Genomic DNA, 22,319 nt, shown 5'->3' with positions numbered 1-22,319 from the left:
CAGGGTTCAGTACTCAGCCCCCTCCTATTTATCATAGTCCTCCAGGCAATTGTGGAGGAATTCAAGACAGGTTGCCCCTGGGAGCTCCTCTATGCTGACGACCTCGCTCTAATCGCTGAGTCACTATCAGAACTGGAGGAGAAGTTCCAGGTGTGGAATGAGGGTTTAGAATCGAGGGGCCTTAGAGTCAACCTAGCTAAAACCAAAGTACTAATAAGTAGAAAGTTAGAAAATCCACAAATATCCTCAGGAAGATGGCCCTGCTCGATCTGTAGAAAAGGTGTAGGTAGAAACTCTATAAGATGTACCCAGTGTAAGCTATGGACACATAAGAGGTGCAGCAATGTCAAAGGTAGGCTAACTGGGAAGATAGTTTTTTTGTATGTGGCAGATGCTCTGGAGCATTGACCTCCGAAAATCTGCAGAAAACAACTTCCGTCACTTTCCGGGGGAAAAAACTAGAAGTAGTTGATAGCTTCCGCTATCTAGGTGACCAAGTCAGTAGTGGGGGCGGGTGCGCTGAAAGTGTAACTGCTAGAATAAGAATAGCCTGGGCAAAGTTTAGGGAGCTCTTACCTCTGCTGGTGACTAAAGGCCTCTCGCTCAGAGTAAAAGGCAGACTGTATGATGCATGTGTACGAACAGCTATGCTACATGGCAGTGAAACATGGGCCGTGACTGCTGAGGACATGCGTAAGCTTGTGAGGAACGAAGCCAGTATGCTCCGATGGATGTGTAATGTCAGTGTACTTACTCGACAGAGCGTTAGTACCTTGAGAGAAATGTGTACCTAAGAAGCATCAGTTGTTGTGTGCAAGAGAGACGATTGCGCTGGTATGGTCATGTGGCGAGAATGGATGAAGATAGGTGTGTGAGAAAGTACCAATCCCTAGCAGTTGAGGGAACCCGTGGAAGAGGTAGACCCAGGAAAACCTGGGACGAAGTGGTGAAGCACGACCTTCGGACGTTAGGTCTCACCATGGAAATGACTAGAGACCGAGACCTATGGAAGTATGCTGTGCGTGAGAAGACCCGGCAAGACTAGTGAAGCCATAATCCGTGGCCCCTACCTGGGACGTAGTCAGTCCACCTGTGCATACCTTCCTTCTTGTGACACTTGTGAAGACCTGTTGAGGCAAGTGAGAATCGAATCAAATCAAATCAAATCAAATCGAACCAAATCAAAATAGATGAACATCAATGGAATTTGTATCCTTGTGGTACCAGTGCCGGTGGCACATAAGAAAACCATCCGAACGTGATCGTAGCCAGTACCGCAACGACTGGCCTCCGTGCTGAGGGCACATAACAAACACCATCCGAGCGTGGCCGTCCGCCAGCCCGTCTGGCACCTGTGTCGGTGACACATAAGAAAACACCATCCGAGCATGGCCGTCAGCCAGCCTCGTCTGGCACCTTGTCGGTGGCACATAAAAAACACCATCCGAGCATGGCCGTCTGCCAGCCTCGTCTGGCACCTGTGTCGGTGGCACATAAAATCACCCACTACACTCTCGGAGTGGTTGGCGTTAGGAAGGGCATCCAGCTGTAGAAACACTGCCAGATCTGACTGGCCTGGTGCAGCCTTCGGGCTTGCCAGACCCCAGTTGAACCGTCCAACCCATGCTAGCATGGAAAGCGGACGTTAAACGATGATGATGATGATGATGATGATGATTAACGCAGTGAGCTGGCAGAATCGTTAGAATGTCAGGTAAAATATGTAGTGGCATTTCATTAGTCTTTACATTTTGAGTTCAAATTCCACCAAGGCGAACTTTGCCTTTCAGCTGTTCAGGTTCAATAAAATACGTACCAGTCAAGCACTGGGGGTCAATGTAATCAACTAGCCCCATCCACAAAATTTCAGGCCATGTGCCTATCGTAGAATGACCACTGGTGCCAATATGACCAAGGAAGCCATTCAAATGCATGGCTGGGAAGTGCTGCCACACCCACCATACTCTCCTGATTTAGCACCAATGGATTTCCACTCTTTCGATCACTTTCAAATGCTATGCGCGGAGTTTCGTTCAATACTGATGCAGAATTGAGAGCTTGGTTGGATCAATTTTACGAGTCAAAATCGGGTGATTTCTACCAACAAGGTATTGAAAATCTTGTTGAACGTTGGGAAGAAGTTGTAAACAACAAGGGTGAATACATTATTGATTAATTAGTTGTTACTTTTTATTAAACCTTTTAAAAAATTTTAATTTAAAAAAAACGGCCGGAACTTAGTTGCCAACCCAACAATTGCCCAGTCCCCTCCCCACAAAAATCTCAGCCCTTGTACCTATATTAGAAAGGATTATTGTTATTATATGGCAGGTGAATGACAGAATCAACAGAGCATTAAGTAAAATACCATGTGGTATTTGGTTACATTCCATGCCATCCTGTAACCAAATCCCACCCACATTCACTTTACCTTTCATCCTTCCAAGATCAATGAAAAAAATACATTCCAATCAATAAAAGTACTAAGGTGATGAGACAGATGGAAGAGATCAATGTAATCAGATATAATCTAGAACAACGATGGCAAAACCATATTAATCCGATGGATCGAAATTTTAATTTCTTTTAATAATCCTCTTATCAGAGTGTCCATTGATATGTACACATATCTGTTTGTTTAGACAAATGCTTACAGATAAGCTTTTTATAACATGACATTGTAGGGAGATGCTTTTTCTTTTTTTTTTCAGTCCATGTGTCACCTGCAAAAAAACTAGCCGTGTATCAATGCAAACACACCTGTCAAAGGGTTTCCCCCCATCACTATCCTTGAAGGTGGTGCCCCAGCATGGCCATGATTCAGTGATTGAAACTAGGAAGACAAAAAATACCGTATACTGTGTTTATGAGTATCATAAAGCAAAAAATGGCAAGCCCTGAGTTTAAGCTCTGTATTGTAGCCTGGTGGATGCCAGTCTAGTCATGCCATTACATTCTCGAGATAATAATAATAATAATAATCCTTTCTACTATAGGCACAAGAGCTGAAATTTGGGGGAAGGGATTGGGTCGATTACACTGACCCCAGTGCGTGACAGGTACTTATTTAATCGAGCCTGAAAGGATGAAAGGTAAAGTCGACCTCGGTGGAATTTGAACTCAGAATGTGAAGACAGATGAACACTGCAAAGCATTTTGCCTAGTGTGCTAATGATTCTGCCAGCTTGCTGACTTAACAATCCTTCCTACTACAGGCACAAAGCCTGAAATTTGGGGGGGACAGGGGGTAATTGATTATATCAACCCCCAGCACGAAACTGGTACAGAATTGGAACTCGCAACATGAAGACAGACAAAATACTACTAAGCATTTCACCAGGCACACAAACAATTCTGCCAGCTTCCCACCCTATAATAATAATAATAATAATAATTTCTGGTAGAGGCACAAGGCCAGAAATTTTGTAAGGGAGCGTGTTCAATTACATTAACTGCAGTACATGGTTGGCACTGTATTTTATCAACCCTGGAGGAATGAAAGGTAAAACTGACCCCAGTAGTACTTGAACTCAGAATATAAAGAGCTGGAAGAAATGATACCAAGTATTTTGCCCAGCGCACTTATGATTCTGTTACCATGCCATCTTGATAACAACAGTAATAGTAATAATAATACTAAAATACTGAATTATAAATAGTAATAATTAGTGTTATTCATCGTTATTAATAGCAAGAATATTCAACAACAGAAAAAAATGGTGAATGTATTGTTAGATAGATAAAACAAAAAAAATTAAATCCACTTCATAGCAAAGCAACCAGGCCACAGGAAATGCACACAGTCGGTTCCCTACTTTTGACGTAAGTTTCTAAGCTGTAATATAATCTGACTTGCCACATAATTGCTGAGTCTGATTTTATAAACTGTTCCAATTTCATGCTAATTGGTACTATGTCAGGTGGTGGAGGTGGTGGTGTCAACATACTACACACTCACTATGAGAATTGAGTTCAGCATGAGCAACAAAAGCCTGTCTTTAATTCCAAAGAAACGATTTAAAATACAAGGGAAAAAAAATGTATCAGAAAATATTCCCAAAACAAGAGTAAAATTATTCTAAACCCTTTTGAGGCCAAACTGCCCAAGACTGCCCTTGCTTTGTTACAAATTCTAGGTTTTGATCTAAATTAAAACTTCCTATTAAAATTTCATGTGTGTGTGTGGTGGGGGACAAACACAGACACAAAGACGCATAGTTAGATACATACATACATACATATATATATATATATATATATATATATATAGTTAATCCAAACATGAAAACACAACAACGCGAGGACGTGGAACAAGTATAGTATTATTGGATGCTCAGGAAAGAAGGAGGACTTAACGTTTCGAGCGGAGCTCTTTGTCAGAAACATAGGAAAAGGAAAGATCCAAAGAAGGGAAGGTGGAGGAAAAAAAAAAATCGCCAACGGTATACACACGCTCACATTTTGATATATATATATATATATATATATATAATATATATATATATATATATAGAGAGAGAGAGAGAGAGAGAGAGAAAAAGAGACAGATACACACATATAGATAAGCTCACTGTTAGCAACTAATGCTACAAAAAATGTGAATAAAAATCCAAATAAAGGGTGTGGAACAGGTAAAATGTAAACTACATATGTTTCTTAATTAACTGTTGCTCATTATGTAAGTGTTACACAATGAACTCATCTGGAGTATTTTTAAATAGTTTATCTAAGAGCCAATATCTTTTTCTGCCTTTTATCTTTTTGTCAATGGGTATTTTCAGAACTTCAACTGTTTACTACTGAAGCTAAATAATAAAATGCAACACTTTACAAATTTGAATAAAAGAAACACTGAGTTTGTAATGTCATTGAACTTATTACTTGAATAGAAAACTGGTTCTGCACAATGCGATTTCACCCATTGAAATGACACTAACCTGTCACAATATGACAATAAATGACGATGACAATAGTGATGATAATGTTAATGACAGCAATGAAGACAATGATACCAGCGATTAAATGATGACAATGATACCAGTGATTAAATGATGACAATGAGAGGCAACTCCAAGTCATCAGCGTCACTTGGGCTCATTACAGATTTCGCATAAGACTCGTGCCTGCTCAAAGAACTTCGTGTTTTACCGCAATATTTCTAGCCCCAAATGGCTTATTTTTTTATATCCTAGCATTATGTCTTTCTCCATTTCTAAGTTAAGGGTTAAAATAAAGCAACCCTGCAAAACACAACTGATCTTCACGCACAGACACACAGAATAACAGTAATCAAATAACAACAATAGAGTGCACAACATCAGCGATCTGACTGTCGCCTGTACTCTTGACAAGAGATGCCAGCTATTTTTTTTTTACACCTACCAGGCTTGTTTGTATTAGCCCGAGGTGCTGGATAAATCCATCCTTTTAAGAATATTGTAGAACGGAAACTTTTCATAGACTGGAATTTAAATCCTAATCTCTATAGAAATTTGTTTCAAGAAAACATTGAATTTGAATTGCTTTTAATTTTTACAATTATAAATAACTCGGACTGTAACTTCTGAGCCTGAGTGAGGCACATGTGAATGATATTGAGAGGAAGTCTGCTACAAATAATATTTCTTGACATAGGGCACCTCTAAGATGACCGCCAAACAATGAACGAAAATAATGTACTGCAACCAGGCTCAGTAAAAGGAGCCAAGTTATTGGCTGAAATTACATACTTGAAGTTAGTGTTGGCAGAAATTAAACCAGCTTGCAAATACACGTTCACTTTATTAAATTTATACACAGGCTAAGCCCGAACAGCCCACGTGCCAGAGTCGCCACTGATGACAACCATTATGATTAACCATGGTCAGTTCTACATGACGAGACCTATACATGGCCAACAACTGAATTTAAAAACTGTTCATGTTCAAGATTACAGGGATCTAGTCTTTATTTAGTGGACATGCTAATTCTCTAAGACTTAGAACTTGCCCCCTTTTTTACACCAGCCTGTCTAAGATCCTTCTTGGTCCTATGATATAAAACCTCTTGTTTTAAAGTATTTTTATATTGATAAGTTAAACTTACCATCATCATAATTTTATGCAAGAACCTTTTTAAATTATATTCCTAACACTAGTTTAGTTTAGTAACATTGGTGGCATGGAGGAGGAAGAGGAGGACTCGCATGCAGGAACAACTACCAGGCTTCATCACCATCATCATTTGACATCAACTATTCCATGCATGCATGGGTCAGGCAGAATTTGTTGAGACAGATTTTCTTCATATGGATGTCCTTGTTATCAATACTTACCTGTTTCCATATAAGGTAATATTTCCCCCATGGCCAGACAGGTTTTCCACAGAAGCTTGGAAACAAACAACACTGCTTGTATGATAGTGATGCTCATTTTCAACCATCATGTGATGTCAGGACAAGGATACACGCAAACACACATCATCATTTAATGTACTTATTCCATGTTGACATTGGTATGTATGCACGTATGTATATTATGTCAGGTCACTTTCGAGTGCTACTGGTAACATGTAACCCAGTACAACCTGTTGCATGGTCGGGTCGTCGGCGACTAAACCGGCAACCCCACCAAGCTTGCTTGGTGAGGAGGGTGTTTATTGGACACCCTACGGGATGAAAAATAAAACCCGTCAAAGGCCATCCAATAAATGTCTTAAGGCTGTATCATGCGCAGGGACATAGAAATAATCAGACTGAATACCCGATCGCGCGGTTAAACCATTGGGAGTGAAGGACTCCTAGCCTTTGTTAGGACATCCGAAATAAAACCTGCGGCTCAGTGGTTACCGATGATGTCGACTTGGTCTTCTTTTCGGATTATGGCTGCTGTTGCTTAGTGAGTGAGATTGACTCAGTGCACAGCCTTTTCCTCACTTTAAAAAAAATCTTCTTGCACAGGCATTGCACGATAACAACATTGATTAAGCTTTGTGCAATGGCCATACTCGATAACGAGGGGGCAGCCATGTATATATATATATCATCGTTTAATGTCCACCTTCCATGATGGCTTGGGTTGGACAGTTTGACAGGAGCTGGCCAGACAGGAACCTGCACCAGACTTTTGTATCTGTTTTGGCAGTTCTTACAGCTGGATGCCCTTCCTAACACCAATACACACACACACGACAAGTGTCTTCCAGTTTCCATCTACCAAACCCATTCTCAAGGCTTGGTCAGCCTGGGGCTATGATGGAAGACATTTGCTTAACCCTTACGTTACTGTATTTCTGTTGAGATGCTCTGTGTTTCTTTCAATTACTTTAAATATAACAAAGAATTTTGTAAAATAACTTAGTTATCATTCAGCTAGTGTTAGGAACATAAATTGTGACTAAGGTTTGGTGGAAGATTTTAATTCAAAACTTTTGAAAACAAGACATTTGTACTCAGAGCCAGAACCAGTTTCAGCTGGGTCGGTAATGAAAGGGTTAATGCCTTGACCCTTTTGTTACCATATTTCTGTTGAGATGCTCTGTGTTTCTTTCAATTACTTTAAATATAACAAAGAATTTAGTAAAATAACTTAGTTATCATTAAGCTAGTGTTAGGAACATAAATTGTGACTAAGGTTTGGTGGAAAATTTTAATTCAAAACTTTTTGAAAGCCAGAGCCGGTTCCAGCCGGGTTGGTAATGAAAGGGTTAAGATGCCACACAGTGGGATTGGACCAGAGACCACATGGTTAGGAAGCAAGCTTCTCAATCACACAGCCAGTTCTACATACATATGTATGTCAGGGCATGATCAGCCTTGAGCAACAGAAACCCCTAACACTAATTTAAGTATTATTTTGACATAACTGTAGCTTCAAGACACTCACACATCATCTGTGCATTTGTGCCTCATTGGCCAAATATTTTCACTAAAACATACCAAGAAATATTCTGTTGTGTCTGGGGAGAGTCATACTCCTTTAGTGCCTTATTATTTAACACACTCACCGGTAAAATTTCCACTTATTTCTTATTTTTTCTTATTATTTTCTAAAATTTTCATTGCATCTTGCAACCTTTTCAATAGTCTTGAGTGTGTTAAATAATAAGGCACTAAAAGAGAATGACTCTCCCCAGACACAACAGAATATGCTTCAACACACAAACTCATATAAAGAATCTTGCAAACCAAATCCAAAAACGAAATATACCAAGAAACAGATATGCACCATCACATGACTACACACACACACACACAAAGACTAATGCAAGCAGAAGAGATGCTTAAATACACTCCTAGCTATCTTTTTCAAATTGACAGCTGCTTGCCGCAATTATAATAGCAGCTGAACTATTGAAAACAATGAATTCTTACAACAAAACAGGAAGGTAAGTATGGGAAACAAAATATATTTGGATATAGCTATTTTCAAAACAAGGCAGAGAGCTGGCAGAATCATTAACATATTGGACAAAATGCTTAGCTCAGTGAGTCTGCTGCTGCGATTTGAACTCAAATCCCTGTGGGATGAAACAGAATGTAAAGCAGTCTTACTGTCTCAGCTAGCTTCACTGCTTGTTCATCGTTTAACGTCCGCTTTCCATGCCAGCATGGGTTGGACGATTTGACTGAGGGCTGGCGAACCAGATGGCTGCACCAGGCTCCAATCTTGATCTGGCAGAGTTTCTACAGCTGGATGCCCTTCCTAACACCAACCACTCCGAGAGTGTAGTGGGTGCTTTTACATGCCACCGGTAGAGGGGCCAGTCAGGTGGTTACGAGCAACAACCTCGCTCAAATCCTTTTACACATGCCACCAGCACAGGTGACAGTAAAGTGATGCTGGTAACAATCACGCTCGAATGGTGCCTTTTACGTGCCACCGGCATGGAAGCCAGTTAGCCACTCTGGCAACGATTACGCTCGGATGGTTCTCTTAGCACCCTACTAGCACGGGGCTCAAGTGCCAGTAAGGCAATTAATAATTATTGTTTGATGATTTGATCAATCAAATGAAGCATTATTATTATTGCTACTGTTGTTATTGTTGTTACGGTAGCAAGCTGACAGAATCATTAATATACCAGATGAAATGCCACTGAGTATTTTGTCCATCTTTATGTTCTGAGTTCAAATTCTGTCAAGATCAACTTACCTTTCATCCTCTTCGGGTCAATGTAATCAACCAGCCCCCCACCAAATGTAAAAGATTCTTACTGTCTCAGCTAGCTCCACTGCTTGATATACTAACAATAGTAACCTATTTCTTTATTACCCACAAGGGGCTAAACATAGAGGGGACAAACATGGACAGACATAGGTATTAAGTCGATTATATCGACCCCAGTGCTTAACTGGTACTTAATTTATCGACCCCGAAAGGATGAAAGGCAAAGTCGACCTCGGCGGAATTTGAACTCACAACGTAACGGCAGCCGAAATACCGCTAAGCATTTCACCCGACGTGCTAACGATTCTGCCAGCTCGCCGCCAAACAATAGTAACCATTTGTTGATGTGCTCAGTCAAATGAAACATTATCACTGATGTTGCTGTTTGTTAAGGTGGTGCGCCCCCAGTATTGTCAGCACACCAGATGAAATGCCACCAAGCATTTCATCCGTCTTTATTCTGAGTTCAAATTTTACCAAGATCAACTTTGCCTTTCATTCTCTTTGGGTAGATGAAAATTAAGTACCTGTTGAGCACTGAGGATTGATGTAACCAACAAGCCTCCAGCCCTCAAAAATTCAGGCCTTGTGCCCACAGTAGAAAAAATTATTATTACAAGCAAGCTGGAAGAATCCTTAGCACGCCGGGCGAAAGGCATAGCCGTATTTCATCTGCCGTTACGTTCTGAGTTCAAATTCCGCCGAGGTCGACTTTGCCTTTCATCCTTTCGGGGTCGATAAATTAAGTACCAGTTACGCACTGGGGTCGATGTAATCGACTTAATCCCTTTGTCTGTCCCCTCTGTGCTTAGCCCCTTGTGGGTAGTAAAGAAATAGAAATAGGTATTTCTTCCAGTTCTTAACATTTTGAGTTCAAATCCTGCCTAGGTCAACTTTGCCTTTCGTCCCTTCACAATTGATAAAATAAAGTAGCAGTCAAGTACTGGGTTTAATGCATTCAATGTGTCCCTTCCCCTTGAACAACCCTGCAATGAACCCGAGTCCGGTTCAGGGGAAACGTGATCAGGATCACGTATTGGTTCCAGGACTTACTCTTCAATGCTCCTTTGCCTAACCTTTTCACAAACCAACAATAAAGCCTCCAAATATGGGCACCCAGCTTGCTTAAAAATAGCAACCAAAATCTCTATCAAATCACACCTTGCTAATTTAAATTAGAAAAGGGGTTTGTTACATAATCTGGTCCTGGATGCATCTATAAAAAAAAAATGGAGGTGGTCACAGCTGACCTGCTTTTGTTTATATGTCATCTCTATCAAGTCGACCTGAACAAACAACAGCTGTTGTCAGATGAATTCATTCAGTAAAAGTACAACATTTTGGAACAATATTTTCGTTTTTCATTTTAGTTTTGCCATATCGAACATGCGATTAAATCTATCGGCTGATCAGTTAGAATATACTCTGTATTAAGAAAATATGAACAGACCTAAGCATGCTAAATAAGGTGATTAATTATGGAGCAGGAGATAATCTTTTATGGCAGTATTTAGAACAAATATTGGTTCAAATTTTGAGTGAGGGGGCTAGACAATTATATTGATCCCAGTGCTTAACTGGTACTTATTTTATCGACCCTGCCCCACTACCACCACCACCACCACCAAAAGGATGAAAGGCAAAGTTGGCCCCTGCGACATTTGAACTCAAAATGCAAAATTGGAAGAAATTCCCCTAAGCTTTTTTTCTAGTATGATAATGATTCTGCTGCCAGCCCAGCACCCTTATTTAGTGCAACTATTACAGGAGCAAGCAATGGGTGTGATGTCATGAAGTTCACTTCACAACCATGTGGTTTCAAGTTCAATCCCACAGCATGGCTTCCTGGGCAAGCGCCTTCAACTATAGCAGCAAGCTTGGTGAATGGAATTAGTAGACAAACTTCGGGGAAGCTTGTTGCATATGGAGGGAGTATACATATACACATGGTAGGCTTCATTTCAGTTTCTGCCTACCAAATTTATTCACAAGTCTCTGGGCAACTCAGGAAATTAGGAGATACTCACCAAAGGTGCTGCACAGTGGGACTGAACCTGAAACTATGTGGTTGCCAAGCAAACTTCTTAATCATTCGTACATTTTTTTCTTTTAAGCCTGTTACTTATATCGGTCTCTTTTGCCAAACTGGTAATTTACAGGGATGCAAAGAAACTAACATCAGTTGTCAAGCAGTGGTGAAGTGACCAACACAAACATTCAGTTTGTCTACCAAATTCCCTCACAAGGCATTGGTCAACCTGTGGCTATTGTAGAAGACATTTACTCAAGGTATCATGCAGTAACAGTGAGCCTGGAACCATGTGGGGTTGAGAAGCAAACTCATTACTACACAACCATGGCTGCACTTATATGTGAATAAAAAAAAAGGGTCATGAGTTGATAGTGGAGTCTGCTTGGTATAACAGTAACTATAAATAATGAAACCGTTAGATTCACTTCAACATTTAAATTTAATTTGTGTCAAAATATTTTCATCACTTTGAAACCGTGACTTGTTCACTGACAAAGATTCATGCTGCACGAAGCTTTGTCAGTGAACAGGTCATGGTTTCAAAGTGACGAAAATATTTTGACAAATTAAATTTAAATGTTGAAGTGAATCTAACAGTTTTTGTGTTTCTTAAATGGCTTATAAACACCGTCCATGCTGCAATTGTTTTCGTTCCAGCACACGATCTCAGATCAAGTCACTTGCTATGCAAGTATATCTCCATAATATAATTAATAATTTAATGCTCTAAAGTGCCTCTGAAAGGTTCTGGTTTTGTGGCATAAAGTGAATATCTCTGGTGAAGCTCTCCTCCTAAAGCAAACACTGGTCCATCATGTCCAATATCTGTAAATAATCTGGCATTTATTCCGAACAGCCAGATAAAAACGAGGCGTTTAGAAATAGGTGCACTGCTCAAATGTACAATGGAATACCTGCAGAGGATTTGGATTGAAGAATTTAAATTGTAGCACATGTAGCCTCATTTGTCACCGATTCAGTCAGCACTGATCTGTGAGGTAACGCAAGCTCAATTGCGAACAGCGTTACAGTTATTGTGAATTGATCTCTGATAACATAGGTTGGTGATCGATCGAAGACTGCTTGTGCTGCAAAAACACACTGCAGCAGCCACTTACAATGCTCAGCTACCCAGAACATACTGATAATCACTTGTGTTTACATAACTAAGCTGTGAGGCTGCAATAGTTTTTCTTTGGATTTACAGTACTTGTGCCCATCAAGAGAGAAAACGTGAAGGTGCCTGATCCTAAAAGATAACACAGATAAATGGATTCCCTACAGGAAAAGGTAGAGATGATCAAGAAAATATATGATAGTAGAAGCTTCGCTGCTGTTGGCCATAGGTTAGATGTCAATGAATCTACCATTCGTTCTGTTTACAAAGTGCATAGAGATGATTAAGTTATCAGTTTATTATTTTTTTTTAATTAAACTCCTATGATAAACAAGGATAGATGTACAATATATCTAGTTTTATTCTATGTAAAGGTAAGCCAGTGAAAGTACGTGGTTTACTGGTCAGGGTATTTGGCTCACAATTGCAACGTCATGAGTTCAATTCCTGGCGATGTGCTGTATCCTTGAGCAAGACACTTTATTTCACACTGCTCCAGTCCACTCAGCTGGCAAAAATGAGTAGTACCTGTATTTCAAAGGGCCGGCCTCGTCACACAGTGTGTCAGGCTGAATTGTCCTGAGAACTACATTAAGGGTATACATGTCTGTGGAGTGCTCAGGCCACATTGACATTAACTTCATGAGCAGGTTGTTCCCTTGATCAGATCAACTGGAAACCTTGTCATCATAACTGACAGAGTGCCAAAGGTGAGCCAAAGAAAAACTCACAGCAGAAAAGCAAAGAGAAGGCTGGACAACACAGAAGAATGCTTGATAATGATCATTCCACAGAGCCTTTGGTGAGCCAATCTGTGAATGGGGAGGCACAATGAGCCACCTGAATCATTCTTCAAAGTACTAAGCTTAACCCTTAAGCATTCAGATTATTCTGCCCAGCATAATGCTTATTTATTCAAATTGGTTTCAATTAACCATTTCGTTACCAACCTGGTTGAAACCAGCTCTGGCTCTGTAGTACAAATGTTTAGTTTTCAAAAGTTCTGAATTAAAACCTTCCACCAAACCTTAGTCACAATTTATGTTCCTAACACTAGCTGAATGATAACCAAGTTATTTTACTAAATTCTTTGTTATATTTAAAATCAATTGAAAGAAATACAGAGCATCTCAAAATAAATACAGTAACGAAAAGGTTAATCATGCATTATCTCACCGTTTCTAGATTTTAATGATGTGATGATATATTCTTATAATGATTATACACTAGGTGTTTAAAGCTGAATTTGGTCATAATACATGTAGAATATTTAAGCCTGATATGACTGGCTTAAATGCTAATGGGTTAATTACTGGTGGAGATACTTCTGAGAGCAGTAGATATGGGGTCCAACTTCTTTTGGGGTCAGATAGATTCTGAGATGCTTTGGTTTTAAATTCATCAAATGAAAGGACATCCAAATGTTTCCAAAAGTAGCCAACTTTTCAACAACTAGAACTTTCTTATTTTATCAAAATTCTAAGTTGATGTTAGAATCTTACTCAGTTTGAATGTTATTGAACTTCAGACAGCTATGCTTTTTGCTCCTGTGCTTTAGGAATATCTTTCTGTCCAGCACCTTCTACTAAAAGCAATGGGTACCTCCAACAAGTGCATGAAATCAAACTTTATTAAATCCATGAGGAGTAGACTGTTTACTCACCATGGTTTCAAATTTTGGTACAAAGCCAGGAATCTAAGAAGGGGAATAGTCAATTACACTGGCCCAGTACATGACAGTTACTTTATTTTAAAGAAAAAATGAAAGGCAAAGATGACCTTGGCCATATTTGAACTCAGTATAGAGGTGGAAGAGATGCAATTAAGGATTTTGTCCGAAGTACTAACAAATCCGCTAGCTCACCACCTTAATATCAGGCTGAGTAAAATGTAAGCAATGTTTTGAAGCATGAAATTCATCACAATATATTTCAACAATGCGGAAATTTTATTCATTAAAGTAAATACCATTACAATCAACAGATTTTTGTCAATGAGTTACAAGTTTGTTTATTCTGGTAACATAAAAATCTGGAGTTTTGGAGCTGATGGACTCTTTGAATGTGCTTTCAGTTTCGATTTGATTTTTGAACTCCTTCTCTTCGCAGGAAACCATCAAGGTGTTTGAAGAAATGGTAGTCGGTAGGAGAAAGGTCTGGGGAATAAGCTGAGTGGAGAAGAACTTCGTAGCCAAGTTCCATCAACTTCTGGAGCATTATAAGTGAAATATGGTCGAGAATTGTCATGAAGAATGATTGGCCCACTTCTATTGACCAGGTTGGGATGGTGGAGTAGCAGTTTTTCATTCATTTCGGCAATATGTTTCTGCAGTAATGATTTTTCCAGGTTTTAAGAAGTTATAGTGGATGAGTCCAGCAGTACACTACCAGTCACCATAACCTTTTTGAAGAGCTCAGGTTTAGGGAAGGTTTGCTGTGTTCCATTTTGGTCCAACCACTGTGAAGAACGTTTTTTATTATTGTACACAATCCACTTTTCATCACAAATTACAATACAGTCTAGAAATGGATCAGTCTGGTGATGGAGAAGAAGCAGCAAGCAAATTTCTCATCTGTGCATTTTCTGATTTCCATTCAAATCGTGTTACCCATTTGTCAAGCTTTCTTGATTTTCTGATTACATGCAAATGGTTGCAGGCAGTTTTCTGGCTAATTTGAAGTTCTTTTGCCAGTTTGAGTGATTTTATGTGGATCTTTCTCAATGATGGTCTTTAATTGACCGTCATCAATGACAAATGGATGTCCATTATGCTCAATCTTCAAGGCTCAGATCTCCACTGCAAAATCGTTTAAACCATTTTCAAAACTCATCAAAAATCCAGTACAAATTCTTCATGGTTCAAAACGTTGCTTACTTTTTACTCAACTTCATAGTATTAATTTCAGATTTTAGCACAAGGCCAACTAGTTTGGGGGAAGGTAGTCGATTACATCGACCCCAGTGCTCAACTCATACTTTATTTCGACCCCTAAAGGACGAAAGGCAAGGTCGGCCTTGGCGTAATTTGAATTCAAAACGTAAAAATGGACGAGATGCCGCTAAGCATTTCGTCCGGTGTGCTAACGATTCTGCCATCTGGCCACGTTAATAACAATAAACACCAAACCAGCAAGGACAACTACGAGGTTGTTCAATCTGCTAGAGATAACAGCCAAAATTCTCAAGTCACACCATACTGCCTTAAAAACAAAAAGGAAAATACAGAGAAAAATGTCCTTAATATTCTCGAGAGACGGAGGAGGGGTCACGGTTGAAATGTTTTATAATCACAGGGTCTGTTCGATCAGGATTGAATAAAGTGGGGAATAAACACCAACTGCGAATAATCACCCAAGTATTTTTTTTGTTCAGCGGGTTGCAACTCTTTGACCGAGATATGACGATGACACGGTTATAAGTGCCAAGAGAATGAATTCGAACTATGAACCTTAGAAACTGACATCGGCTTTCATTATCGTTATTGCTTTATTTTTCAAAAGAACTCACAAGAAACAAGGGCAGAGGTAAGAGATAGAACTTTGTGCGTGAGTGAATGTGAGCACGTATGAGGGTGTGCGAGTATGAGTGTAAGAATGTGAGTGTGTGTGTGTAAAAGCAGGCGTGTTAAACTATCATGACTGTGTGTGTGTGTGGTCTTCTGCTATAGCCCCGGGCCGACCAATGCCTTGTGAGTGGATTTGGTAGACGGAAACTGAAAGAAGCCTGTCGTATATATGTGTATATATATATAGATATGTGTGTGTGTTTGTGTGTCTGTGTTTGTCCCCCTAGCATTGCTTGACAACCGATGCTGGTGTGTTTACGTCCCCGTCACTTAGCGGTTCGGCAAAAGAGATCGATAAAATAAGTACTGGGCTTACAAAGAATAAGTCCCGGGGTCGATTTACTCGACTAAAGGCGGTGCTCCAGCATGGCCGCAGTCAAATAGCTGAAACAAGTAAAAGAGTAAAGAGTATAAGCCCAAAATTGTACCACTATCAAAAAAAAAAAAAGGTTAGGATCCAGAAGCTCGGTCGGAGATTGACTCCCAGATTTCGAAACTGTTGTGGGAGGATGAAAAGGGAACACACGGTTTCGTCCTCCTCACCTTTTTTGTGTAAGCAGTAGTGGGTAGGAGATATAGTAACAAAGTTTACGGCAGGTAAAAAAAAACAAGGTGAACCGAGGCAAATAACCTGTTTAGAGCCCCCAACGTGAAGCCTGCGCGCGCATAAATGCATAAATACATAAACATTTGTATGTATGTCAGTGTTTAGAAGTACAAGTATAATAATATCCCTCGCACACACTTACGTAGATATATATACTCGCTCGTCAAGCACCCACCACACCCGCTCGTTATATATATACACATTGCAAACAGCCGCTAACATTACATACACGTACATCTGTATACATTATTTTTATACATATTCACACACAGACACCTATTGCATATACTGTACACACACACACACACATATATATATATATATATATATATATATATATATATACATACGTTTACACATAGATGTTAGCGAAAGTATAGAATATGTACACCCGGTGTTCGGGGTTGGGGTTACGCCGAAAACGACACATGAACATTGAATGTACACTCGCAATTAGGCATTCATTTATACACACAGAATTACCAAAACATTTAATACACACACACACACACACACACACACACATATGCATTTGACATACATTTATACGTATACATTTATACACGCTTTAGCATGCGTTTAGTCGAATACACTCACACATTCAATATTCATAATTATAAGCACACGTTTACACATGTACACACGCGCAAGCATACATTTATACATACATGCATGCCGCAATCTTTACAGCCGAAAGATTGCCCATGCATATGTATATATATATATATATATATATATATATATATATATTTCTAGCTCGTGGATTCTTAGACGACTAATTATATTTGTGGGTGTGTGTGTGTGTGGGTATGTGTGTGTATATATATATATATATATATATATGGTACTACTTCAGAAGAGTGGTCCCGGTGCGCGCACTCGCGTACTCGCGCATCCGCGCAAGCTAGTCGTGACTAGTCGATCCTTACTTTGTGTTTTTGCTTTTATTATTTACTTTGTTTAAAAAAATTATTTTGTTTTTGTGTTTTATTTACTTTGCTGGGTAGTCGTTGTAGGATCGACTAGTCACGACTAGCTAGAGCGGATGCGCGAGTACACAAGTGCGCGCACCGGGACCACTCTTCTTAAGTAGTACCTATATGTAAATATATATATATATATATATATATATGGCAATCTTACGGTTCTAGTATATTTTTCCGTCGCCTATATAATATATATGTAAATATATATATTATATACACTCGTGCGCGCTTACACATTCAATACATACAATTTGAAGTATACGTGTATACATGTACACTAATGTGTGGGGGGGGAGGGTAGATAATGTGAGCGCGCGTGCGCGTTTATAACACACACACACACACCATGTTTACATCGACTGCTGTTAAAAACATCAGCCCTTACAGAAAGCAATCGGGGCAACGTTATGTGTGTGAATGTCTAATAACAAAACTACTATTATTGGGCCAAAACAACAAATACGAGCAACTAAATTGTCTTAAATTTCACTATGGAAGCTTTTACGAGATTAAACACTTTGCATTTTTTTTTTTTTCTGTAACTCAGCATTTGCAACAAGTGATTTCAGCAGACACAGAGCAACCCCTGGCCTCACTTCCCCAACACCTCGAGCGCACTTTGCCTGTTTTGCATTAAAAGCGCATTTTTTAATGCTTTAACTGTTTTCTTTTCTTTTTGTTTTAATGCAGACGATTTGAAAAAAAAAATAGGGTAACGTGTGGAAAAGTAATTAGATAAACAGTGTGTAAATATATGGATGTATATACAAACATCTGTGTGTATGTGCGTATATATATATATACATATATATATATATATATATAATGTGTGTGTGTGTCCTGTACCCATATATGCATGTATATATACATATAGGTGTAGGTATGTGCATATATGTATGTATATATGCATATGTTTATATATTATTTATGTTATATATAAGGGTATACATTTGAGTGTGTGCGTATAGGAATACATACAGCAGGGTGTGTAGATATATTATATAATAAACTAGCGAGAATGGTAGAAGCTGAGGAAGAGGAGAGGTCAAACCGCTGCCAGAGTAAAAAATCAGCTGGTTTGATATTGAGATCGTCTGTGTTAACCCTCTGCGTACAGAGTTCAGGCTTTTAAGGGAATGAAATGGACTAGAATGGAGTGAAAAAAGTAAAAAGAAAGGGGTTTTTTTTAGAAAAATGAAACTTCGTAGAAACAGGGCAATTATCAAAAATATACATAATTAATTTTAGTTTAATAAAGTACTAGTTTCAATTTCGAGACTCACCTGTAAGCTAAGGTCATACACTCGAATAGTTTGGTAAGAGAACCGTCAATGGAGAAAAGTGTTGACTGTGTAGCACTATAGTCCCTAAAATCCAAATTTGTAGCACCAACATTTTCGTGGGAGGTCGAAGAACTGAGAAAATTGAGGCCCGTCGAAGAGGACTGAGCGTCTTTCTCCTCTTTGACAGTATTTTCATCATCATAATCGTCTGCAGTTTTGTCATCGTGGACCTGACTTAGCATAAAGTGACCACTGTGAATTGTTTCCTCGTAGGTAAAGTTCATGTTATCAATGTTAAAGTTATTACTTAGGTTTAAGTTTCCAGAGAAAATCATGTTGTTGTTGTGAGTGCCGTCGTTATTGTTGTTGACATTCGCGTCAAGAGCAATATGGCCACTTCTAGCACCAGACACCGACGAAGTTGAAGGCATGATTAATTCAAAATTGGTGCTGTTTTTCAAGAGGGTTTCTATTGCATTTTGATTATCATTGATGTTGCCAGTATCAAGACTTGCTGAACTTCCAATAGCACTAGTCGTAGCTGTCGTATCCATATTCGCGTTGAACAAACGGCGAGTATCTAACATTTTCTGTCTCGATTTTGTCGGCAATATATCATCAATGGCCATCACATAACAAAATCGTAACTTCAAGATAAAAAATAAATTTTCACCCCGCCTTTGTTTTAAACTAAGTCAAAATAATTCATCTGTAAAACAAAGAAAAAAAAAAAAGGCAAGAGAAGAAGTTAAAAGAGAAAGAAGTCATTCGGTGTTTAACAACCTTTTCGCAAAATATTTCAGTGTAGCAAAGATAGCGTGAAAAAGACGCATGAAAAGTGCTTCACGGATTGGTATTTAGCGAAGATTCGGCCAAAATTCTTGGCTAGAATGTCACTTGATTTCATTGAGGTTGGGCAGGTACACGCGAGCAATGTTATAAAAAATGCACAAAGTTGTAATTCAACGGTGAATGTTTTGTAGTCATAGAGAGGATCGAGTAGAGAGTGCTCCGCCATCATGTTAGATGGAGTCGAGGCGCCGGAAGCCAGTAGTGAGAGAGAGAGGGAGGGAGGCGATAGGGAGAGACAGATAGATAGATGTGAGGGAGAGAGGGGATCGGGAGAGACAGATAGATAAATGTGAGGGAGGGAGGGAACAGGGAGAGACAGATAGATAAATGTGAGGGAGAGAGACGAGACAGATAGATGTAATGGATGGAAAGAGAAAGAAAGAAAGAAATAGGAGAGATGTAAGTGAGAGGGAATGAGGGTGCCTCAAAAAAAAATAGTAAGTTGTGTGTGAGAGGAAGAGGAAGAGAAAAACGAAAGTGACGGAGTGAAATGAAAAGGAGAGTGAGAACGATAGAAAATTTAGTAAAAAAGGGGGGGTGAGAGACAGAGAAATAGATAGAAGTGAAAGGATATTAGGGGAGGGTGTCGATAATGGAGGAGATATGTAAAATAAAAGTAAGGAAGCGAGATAGAGAGGTGTGGACAACTACATTATAGAGAAAGAAAGGGAAAGAGAGACAGAGAGTGACTCAGAAAGGGTAAGTCATGTGTGAGAAGAGACGGAGAAGGAAAACAAAAGTTAGTGAGGGAATGAGATAGACAGCCGGGTAGACAACGGCATATAAATAAATAAATAAGAGAGAGAGCGAGAGAAAATAGAAGAAAGAATACAAACTATTTCTGCGTTAAAAGAGCATCTATACATACATGAATATACACATAACGTATATGTGTTTTTTGTATTTATGTATGCATATATGCGTGTCATATACATAAGTATATGCGGGGCGGGGAAGAAGAGGGATAATTAGCTGTCCGTTTTAATGGCTATATTAATTGAGATGTTGCTGACTGACAGAGAACTTTTTGTGGTGAAAGAAAAATCTAAATCTAAACACTTAAACCAGAAGGATAGACTAGAAAAGACCCAAACACTTTAACTTGACAAAAATATTAAACTACAGTTCTCTCTCTGCCTCTCTCTTTCTTTCTCACCCCCTCTCTCTCTGTCGCCCTCTTTACTGGTAACGTTTACCGCTTTCTTATGAAATTTGTTAATATATATTTCCAGGACGATTGCAACACACATGTGCGTAATATCTGTGTGTGATCATGCACGTATGTGTTGTCACAGCAGTTTATCCGTACGAGTTAATAATTTATACAGATAATAAGTATTTATACACATACACAATAAATATAACGAGATAAGAGGCAAATTTTAATTGCTATACATGTATTCGCTGTTAATTGTTTACTTGTTCTTAATTAAAACTTACGTATGGAATATTGCTATTATGTACTACTACATATTCGGAAAATGTTATACACAAATATTTCGGTGTTTCTAAGCATACTGTATTTGTGTGTACATGTGTATATTCATTGTGTGTATATATGTGTACATGCCCATTTATTACATCATACATATGTGTATATATATATTTAGACATATATGTGTGTGTGTATATATATATATAGAGAGAGAGAGAGAGACAAAGTAAACTTGCAAGGTACATATATAGACATATATATATGCATAGATACATACATGTATATACATATATATATATGTGTGTTTATATATGTATATATAAATGTATATATATATATGTGTGTGTATGTGTATATATGTGTGCATATATATATATACGTAAATGTAGAACGTTGGAATGAGTGTTCAACACCGAATTGGTGGATAAATAATTTCTTTATTTGTGAATCAAGGCTACCATTGGTTTCATGTTAAGAAGAGTAGGAAAATATCCAAGTATCTTAAAAATTTTTCAAGCCAATCACATGGAGAAAGCTGGTCGCCTCCTGGAGGTGTTAAGATACTCAGATATTTTCCTACTCTTCTTAACATGAAACAAATGGTAGCCTTAGAGTGTAAGTACCTTGAGAGAAAAGTTGGACCTAAAAAGCATCAGTAAGTACTATAGTGAAAGATATGTAGGAACAAATACAATAAATCCTCGAGTATAGTCCACCCTTCAGTATAATATGCAGGAGATTTTTAGGGGGATGTACCTCTGAAAAACCTAAACCCTGTGTATAATACGCATGCCTTCTCTAAATTGAGTCATGTGTAATTAAGCCAGCAGCACCTTGTTGAACAAACACTTCCACACATGCGTAATATAATAATGGTGATGTTCTTAACTGTTATATGGGAATGTGAATATATGTTTGCAAATTGTTTTTGTTACATGTTATTCTGTGTTCTGAATACTTTTATTTTAATAAATGTTGCTTACTGCAAGTTATGGATGATTCTTTTATGACTTCATTGCTTTCAGGCTTAGCTTAGGTATTTTCGCGCCCAACATCATAAAATGCATCTGAATAAACATTGCCAGACAGCAAATAGAGACTCGGACATTGCTTAGAAAATATTTTTCATTTTTAACCTCGTTTATAGTACGCACTAGGGATTTTGACCATTAAATTTTGGGGAAAAAATGTGGATTATACTTGAAGATTTACGATATATTATCATCATCATCATCATCATTGTCATCGTCATTATCATCATCATTTAACGTCTGTTTTCCATGCTGGTATGAGTTG

The 22,319-nt window shown here is 38.7% G+C and overlaps 1 protein-coding gene across 3 annotated transcripts in view; it reads right to left on the bottom strand.

The window, feature by feature from the left end:
- The window catches only part of LOC115224298 (carbohydrate-responsive element-binding protein), a 229,571-nt gene extending 209,769 nt beyond the window's left edge, over positions 1-19,802 (bottom strand). For all 3 annotated transcript variants that reach the window (XM_036513489.1, XM_029795128.2, XM_029795129.2), the window contains exon 1: positions 18,737-19,802. In XM_036513489.1, the coding sequence (XP_036369382.1) occupies positions 18,737-19,365 (629 nt within the window). In that variant the 5' untranslated portion in view covers positions 19,366-19,802. The remainder of the gene's footprint in view (positions 1-18,736) is intronic.
- Between the last annotated feature and the right edge of the window lie 2,517 nt (positions 19,803-22,319).

Source organism: Octopus sinensis, linkage group LG25, assembly GCF_006345805.1.
Source record: "Octopus sinensis linkage group LG25, ASM634580v1, whole genome shotgun sequence".
In the NCBI taxonomy this organism is placed as follows: Eukaryota; Metazoa; Mollusca; class Cephalopoda; order Octopoda; family Octopodidae; genus Octopus; species Octopus sinensis.
The sequence above is the reverse complement of the archived record's forward strand: the minus strand, read 5'-3'. Positions and strand labels throughout refer to the sequence as shown.